At 44.7% G+C, this 7695-nt stretch overlaps 2 protein-coding genes across 10 annotated transcripts in view; one reads left to right on the forward strand and one right to left on the reverse strand.

The window, feature by feature from the left end:
* REEP1 (receptor accessory protein 1) overlaps positions 1-4955 on the forward strand; it is a 71780-nt gene extending 66825 nt beyond the window's left edge. For all 9 annotated transcript variants that reach the window (XM_074865495.1, XM_074865497.1, XM_074865510.1 and 6 more), the window contains one exon: positions 1060-4955. In XM_074865495.1, the coding sequence (XP_074721596.1) occupies positions 1060-1131 (72 nt within the window). In that variant the 3' untranslated portion in view covers positions 1132-4955. The remainder of the gene's footprint in view (positions 1-1059) is intronic.
* An 846-nt stretch (positions 4956-5801) lies between these two features.
* Positions 5802-7540, reverse strand: MRPL35 (mitochondrial ribosomal protein L35). The gene is made up of 4 exons (XM_074865511.1): positions 7333-7540; positions 7024-7201; positions 6329-6473; positions 5802-6105 (listed from the first exon to the last, which is right to left on the reverse strand). Exons 1-4 carry the CDS (start codon positions 7364-7366, stop codon positions 5917-5919), a joined length of 546 nt encoding a protein of 181 aa, XP_074721612.1. The 5' UTR covers positions 7367-7540; the 3' UTR covers positions 5802-5916.
* Between the last annotated feature and the right edge of the window lie 155 nt (positions 7541-7695).

Here is a 7695-nt window from a genome sequence, read left to right on the forward strand (position 1 = left end):
GAATGTGGAAATACAGCATGATCTTGGGTTTGAAAATCCTATAAAACAGAAATTACAAAGTCCTCACTTATGAATGGTAAGATCCTGTCAGAGTCTTACAGGTAAATAGGTTGATGCTGTTAAAGAAAACAAAGTTTTGGATATTTATGTAAAGGGAGTAGAATTGCTTATCAGGCCTTGCAGTGTTATATGATGCTATGACAGGCCTCCACACTGAGAATTTGTGCTCCTCTGCCACATCTGGTAACCATTTTTTGTGAAGCTTGCAAGACACAACGCCATGCCAAAGCTCTTCTGAGAGAAGTATGCACTGCAGATTAGGTTGGGGTTTTTTTTTTTCTGGTTTGCTAGTCTACCTAATTTCTGTCTCAGTCTGGAGAACGGGGTTAATCACAGTAAACCAATTTCATGGAGTTAGTCTGGCTCCTCCTGGGCGTTCAGGGCTCCTTTTCAAAGCTCTCTGCATCAGCTGACTGCAAGGCAGAATTGCAATAGTTGGCTTCTAAAATAATTTCAACGGATTGTGTCTGGCTTGTCTCCCAAGCAAGAGGCTGATCTTTGAAAAGAGTTCTGCCTTCTGGGAATTACAGGCCCTGTGTGTTTCACCTTGGGGACCCCTTCAGCTTTGTAATGCCCCAAGGAGCTGTACTCTCAGAAGGGCTGTGGCTGGGATGGACAGTGCAGGACAGGGTGGGAGACACCGGAGCTGGCTTTCTGCCACCAATTTGCTCTCTTGATCCAGGAGCTGCTATGAATGGCACCAATTTGTCCTGGCTCCTTCAAATGTTATGTTATAAGCGATCTTTAGCCACACCTTTAACCAAACGCCAGAGGGGAAGGTGTTGGTGTAACCTGAGTAAAGGTACAAGAGGTTTCTTAACAGGGTTAGTCCTCAGCTGGTCATTCATTAATGACCTTCAGGGCCAAGATCTGCTTCTCCATTTCTTCATGCCTGGAATGGGATCATTGCCACAGAGATGCCACAGAGATGGGTGAGTTTTAAGGAAAGAAAAAATGTTTCCTATTATGCCACTGAAGTTTTGTCTTGCTTTTCTGCAGGCACCGCCTAGGACCCTTAGACCTCGCTTCAGGAAGAAAAGTACCTCGTCCTCTGCCACTGAAACAATGTGAGTGCAATGAGCCAATAGCACCAAGATCCACAGAATGTCTCTCTTCTGCCTTAAAGAGCTACTCGTTAATAATGTAGGAAACAGCAGTGGGATGGATGTGCTTTGATGTACAGCATTGCAGACATGGCCTTTCTCTCTCCTCTCTCTGTATCCTTCTGTTACACGCTTCTCGCGTTTGTTCATGACGTGGGTAGGACAGTCTGGCAGACACCTGCAGGTGAAGAGTCCTTGTTTTGTTTGCAGAGTGTACACCCACTCATGCTAATCCTGTAAGGCTGTACATCTACAATTCTTATTTGTGTCTGCATAGCTCTAGCTCTGTGAATGCACAGCAGAAACAAAAATAATCATGATGATACATTGACAGTGTATTTATTTATGGCTTTAGCATTAATGAAGTGGATTTGCAGAAGCCATGAATTTCTCTTTCCTCCCTTCCTCCTCAAGACTGTAAATGATGTAACAAATGTCAAAGTACTTTGACTGTACAAAGTATCCAAGATTCATTAGCGAAAGCTGAGCTGCAACTCTGTTTCTCTTTCTGCAAGTAAATCATGTGTTCTGAGAAAATCATTGTTCTAAAAACCATAGAGGCTGAACCACTTAGAGAGGATGAGGAAGAGATGTGCAAGAGAAAATAAATGGTTTCAACGATGTAATGAAGGGGGAGTCTTAATTTTGATCAGCCTGAGCCAGGAGAGTATTGTGTGGAAAATGATGGCGGCTAGAAGAACTAGATCATATCGCTTGTGGCAAATGTTCTACTGCCAGTTTTTAAGTGTGAGCAAGCCAGGCTTGTACTAGCTACAGCAACAGAAGTTAGAATCGCTTTAGTGATGCACTTCCAGGGGAAAATGCAGCTTTCTCCCCTGTCTGCATCAGTGTCAGTCCCAGTGCTCTGCTTTCCTGGTGAGGTGCTGCTGTTGTACTTGCACAAGCAGAGCAGGGCGCTGGGTCTGAGCTGCTTTTTGAAGCCTGGAGTTTCTCCTGTAGCATGAAGTTTGGTTAGAACCACAAGAACCAGATGCAGTGGTGTATTTGTATCCATATATAAATGAGAAATATAAAAGAAGAGGAAGACGTGGTAGGGTTTGTGTATTTGTGCTTCAAGTTGGTGTCTCTTGTAAGTGTTGAGCATGTGAGATTCACACATAAGTTAATTACGTGGCCCTTTGTGTTTGCTCTTGGACCTGTCACATAGACTAGAAAAACATTAGCATTACGTAGAATGTGCCATCACTAACGGATCAGTACACGGGCTTGATGATGAACAGTACTGTTAATCTAGTTCACGTGCAGCAGTCCAGGATGCCAACAGCCGGCTGGAGTGTATCAGGCTCAGAGATAAATCTGAAGTGGCCTTTAAAACCTTCCCTCTGCCGGCTATGCATCGATATCCCAGCTGTCCCTGTCTGATGGATCCCTGAGGTTTCCCCCAGAGCTTCCTAATATGTGGGGAAGAGAGAAAAAAATTATGCGCACACACAAATGTTTATCTGACCTGGCTAGGAAGTGGAAAAAGCAAGCAGGTATTTCTTGTGTCTGCCACAATATTTGGCCTCATTACCTGAGAATTTTATTTCCTTTACGTGTGCTAATTCAATTGTATTTTGCAATGGGTAAAAAGGAAAAAGTCTTTAGAAAGTAAATTGAAAAAAACAACAAACCTCTCTAAATAGTAGTTATGGAAAAGTCAGTCCTTGGAAGATACTCAGCAAAAGCTTTGAGGAGCTAAGCTTGTGTGCTTTATTTTTAAGCAGCTTTAGAGTTTATTTGATTTCTTTGGCAAACATTAAAAAGAAATAGAAAAACTGCCTGCAGTGTTAGCAGAAAATAAAATCCTGTTGCAAGCAAGCTGTATTTCCCTGCTATGCAATGGGCTGCCATACGATAAAAAAGAAGCTGACAAGTTTGCACTCAGTTATGCCAAAAACCCAACAACATAGAGCTACATAACATCTGACAAATTCTGTTCTCAGACATGCTGTATTAACATGGATTCTCACTAAAATTATTAAATGTGCGTCTAATCTGCTGTTTTACTGTACACTTGACTGTTTAGCATTTCTTAAGTGCTGAGGTGAAATTGTTGACAAGGGAGTTGCCTTATATCTCTCAAAACATTCACTGTATAAATGAGAAAAATAAACCTTTTCATATCTCTGGCAAAAATGTATTAATTTATCAACTGAGCTGTATATTTGTGTATAGATAGACAAGAAATGTGAATGCCTAACCACGTACACTTAGTGCTGTAGTGTTCTGTATACAGAAGAGAACGGTCATTTGCTTTTGATTCCTCATCTTCCACACACAGGTTGTTTACAGGTGTTGCCCCAAGTCTGTCATTTCACTCTTTGGCTCCTTGCGTTCGTTCGGAACAAACACCAGACATGAAGTCTTTTGTTCCAGTTTTTCTCTCGAGTCTCTGCCAAGGAACAAGTCCGATTCAGGGAGTCGCCTTCCTGTGCTGATGCTGACCCCTCCTGGCAAACCAGAGTTTGCAGGACTCGAGCAAAGGGAGGACGCAGGGACGGTGGCTTCTTGCTTTGTGTTGGCGGGGAGTAACTCCCAGCTCAGGCTCGGAGGGTGCGAGCCGGCTAACCGCTTGCAGATTACTCTTAAAAGCAAGCAGTCTTTCAGCTGATGGTTTAAAATAGCAACAGATCTGGCTTAAGTAAGAAAAGCCCGGTTTGGGGGCTCCACAGTCAGTCCTGTACGGCAGGCAGGCACCTCCTGGCTTCTCAGAGGTGGCCTGGAGATTGTAACCCTGAAAGGAACCGGCCAGCCCTAGGAAATACAGCCTTTACCCAGCACAAGGCTCAAGTGGAACCTGAATTATTTTGAGCAAGTAAAAGTGAGGCTGAGGGGAAGGAAACTGCAGATGAAGATGGTCCATGGAAAATAGGCCTGTGAATTACCTCATCCATTTACCATAAATTCACCTCAATTATGAGGAGAATTAAGCTTAGAGCAGTTCAGTGCAGTCCTTCACACCGCCGTTCCTGTCGTAGGGGCGTCAGCGCAGTCACGGCGGTTGCCAATTGCTGAATCAGGATCACAACAAATATAGACAAGACAGACTTGATGTGTATCGCTGTCACCTTGGAACTAATCCCCTGCTAATCTAAATTGTGTAAGTGCAAACCCAGCACAGAAGGAAAGAAGAATTGGGTTATTTATTCCTATTAAGAGGGAGAAAGTTGCTTGGAGAGATACGATGCTCCCTAGCCTCATGTAAACAACCTGCTGCCTCCGACTGCTCTCTGAAGTGCTCTCATGTAGTGACAAAACCCTTGTGCTTGTGACCGAATGCTCGTTAATCACAGTCTCCTTTTTGCTGTTTGTTTCGGGTACCCATTTTGCATCTAGCACCATATTTGAAATAGCAGAGAACACTACGTTGGGATTTGCGTTTAGACAAACTATTTAAGGGTCATAAATTGTGCACTTCATGTGATTTCCTTCCTGTGATCAGTAGAAAAGATCTGTGATGAAATGGTACACTTAATGCCTCACACGGATGGCCATTACAACAGTATTCCAAAGGTTGATGTTTTGCTGGTTTTGTTATACTGCTTGATATACATCTTGAATAAAGTCTTAATCTTTTCTTTAAAAAAAAAAGGAAAAAAAAAAAAAGAAAACATCTTTAGTCTGTTCAATGTATCTGGCAGGCCAGAATAATTACTTTGACTGCTGTATTATTTTTATCTCAATTCTGGCTGACTGTATATAGATGTACTCACTAAGTGCTGCATGTCCTTCAGAACTTCTTTCTGTATTATGAACTGGAAAAAAAAATACAGCTACTGAACACTCTGAGTAACTAGTGAATTCATTGAAACGCTACAGCCTCGTACAACAAACCATCTCTTGCTCTACAGGTGGCTCTGGAGCTGATAACCAGGGACTATCTGCTTAATAATGGGTTATTAGTGAATGTTTTGAAGCTACTGCTAGAAGCAACTGCTTTTCAGACACTTGCTGGAGTATCAGTTTTGTGGAAAAAACCTCCGATCTAGACCTTAGCGAAACCAGAGACCAGTTGCACTGTATACACTCCAAAAGGACCCCATGATAAATCCTTGGCTCTGTTCCATATATACATGTGATCAGATATGCAGCGTGGGGTATAATTAGACTTAAAGAAAAAATAAGCAAGAAAATCTTCAGATTGACTGCTTGAGGATTTTGTGAAGGACACAAAGAATATATTCTACTACTCAAAAACCAAGATGGGACACAAAATGTGAGTCTTGTCATGAAATGTGGTGGCTAATACAGTTTTAAATAAGTTATGAAAACTTCACATAGCCATGAAACACTAGTTTTTTCTACGCTCATTAACATGGAAACACAGCAACAGTTTATGTGGTACCACAACAGGCAACAATACTGACATGGACCCTGCTCTCCGTTCTCTTCCCCAAGGAAAACTCCACTCACTGAGCTACCAATGAGTATGGACACAGCAAAGTATATCCTGGGGCTATCTGAACAAGATTCTTCTAAAAATTTTAAGATTAAATATGTTGAATTGTTCACTTTTAGTGATGTTTAGACTATATTCATCCATGTTGCACACAATCACAGGAAACTAACAGATGTCAGAACATGTAGGTGACCAGTTTGACCTCTGCTATGTAAAATAATAATTGCAGCTCACAATAATCTTGAATATTCCTTTATTTTGGGCATCAGTGCCCATAATTCTGATCAGATGATACGCATATGTTTATTTAGAAGATGTACCCCACCTCTTTCCTAGACACATTCTAGATTTCTAGAAAGGAAGATTTGTGCGATCATGATATTTCTGGTAGGGATCATCAACGTACCAATTTCTTCTTTTCCAGAAAGAAGTGGTCATTTTATCAAGGAGTTTACATTGTGTTCTGTTGCACAACACCAGCTCTCTCAAACGCTTCCTCTGGGCAGCTGACTTCTTCCACAGTTTCTTCTTATAACCAGCCTGTCAGAAGAAAATACACAAAAGACCTGTGAGTGGGTCGCTGCAGATACATATATACAGCAATACTGATAAGCAAACCAGGACGAATTCCCCACTTTCAGGAAGATGGGTCTCTCTACAGAGCTTTTTTTAACTCCCATACTAGCTACTGCCCTCTAACGGAATGGAAACAATTAGCCCATTGACTGTAAAGAATGCTCTTTTGTTATCAAAAAAGTCTTACCTTTCTCCTAACCCAAAGGCCATTGTGCAGCCGGAGAAACCTATCGATGACAGCTTTCACAGTTTTCCTCTTCCCCTTCCGTAAGCTATAGTAAGTGACAGTCCTCGCTGGCTGTTGAAGTATACTTGGAAGTAGAGATGTGACACTAAAAAACAGCCCCCAAACATGGAAAAAATAGGACAGGAATGAAGCACCTCTTTATAAAAGTAATCACTGGCTTTTTCATATACAGAGAAATCAGAAATGGCTGTGACTTGTTAGAAAGTTAACAAGAACTCATCTAACATTACAGCACACCACTTAATGACTGTGTCTGCACGAACACTAACTGCGGTGCTGAACTCTAGTCAAAATGAATCTCATTATTCCACACAGAACAGCTTTTTTCATCTACTAAAAGTGGTTAAACACGCAAGAGAAAACATTCAACTGTTACTGGCACTCAGGAATTACTTTTAGAAAATTAATCATATCAAGAGAAACAGTACTAGTTATAAAAGGCTATTTGTAAGCCGGTATCTGCAAAGTACATCCCATTTTACATCCTGTCTTAAGCATCATGCTCAACCGAAGTGGGAGACTTAGGGCTGAAATAGAGACCCGTTTGCTAAAGTAAAAAGCAGTCCAAGGAGTTTCTCAGAGATTTATATAAACCTCCGTTTAAACCTTTCCAGAAAGCACCGCGCATACCGTACCTGCTAAGGACCGAGGAGATGCCTCCCCCGCGCAGGTTCGCCCCGGGCAGCCGCGGTTTCCACAGCGGGGCCGCCGCCGGTGCCCGCACCTGCCCGACGCAGCGGGCGGAGAAGCCGCAGAGGGCGCGCCCGGCGCCGGGGCAGCGGGCGGCCCAGGGGGCCCAGCGCCCCAGCATCCCTGCGGAGAGCCAAACCCTCAGGAGACGCCCCGCCATACCGTCCCGCGCCGCCATTTCACAGCCGGGCAGCCCTCCCCAGCCCCACTCGACATGGCCGACCGCCTCCCCTCGCCCGCCGCACCCCACCGACCCGCCACAGCTCCGCGCGCCACCGCCGCCGCCATGTCCCAGCGCCCCGCCTACGGCGGCCGGCGAAGGTCACGCTGCGCCGGGGGTGGGGCGGGGCGCTGCCTGAGCCGCCTTCTGATCGCCCTGTCCTCGCTACAACGGGCCAGGTCCGCCTCGTCCCCCACCGCGGGGCCGGTGACAACCGCTCCCCACCCCGGAGGGCCCCGCACAGCCCCACCGCGCCCGCCCCGCTGTCCGGGGGGGCGGTGGGTATCTCTCTCTTGCGCATGCGCCACCTCAGGGTCACACAGCGATATTTGCATACGGCCGTTTCTTCCCCTCTGATTGGGCGCGCTGCCCGTCACTCTCCGCTCGGCGCGGGCAC

Source organism: Strix uralensis, chromosome 4 (genome assembly GCF_047716275.1).
Source record: "Strix uralensis isolate ZFMK-TIS-50842 chromosome 4, bStrUra1, whole genome shotgun sequence".
Lineage (NCBI taxonomy): Eukaryota > Metazoa > Chordata > Aves > Strigiformes > Strigidae > Strix > Strix uralensis.

What these genes read in the sequence shown, in the direction of transcription:
- MRPL35 (XM_074865511.1), bottom strand. Translation starts at nt 7,366, where the DNA reads ATGGCGGCGGCGGTGGCGCGCGGAGCTGTGGCGG. An exon ending in GGCGCGCGGAGCTGTGGCGG is followed by an intron (nt 7,202 to 7,332) that starts GTCGGTGGGGTG and finishes GGCTCTCCGCAG; the next exon opens with GGATGCTGGGGCGCTGGGCC. An exon ending in ATCTCCTCGGTCCTTAGCAG is followed by an intron (nt 6,474 to 7,023) that starts GTACGGTATGCG and finishes GCTGTTTTTTAG; the next exon opens with TGTCACATCTCTACTTCCAA.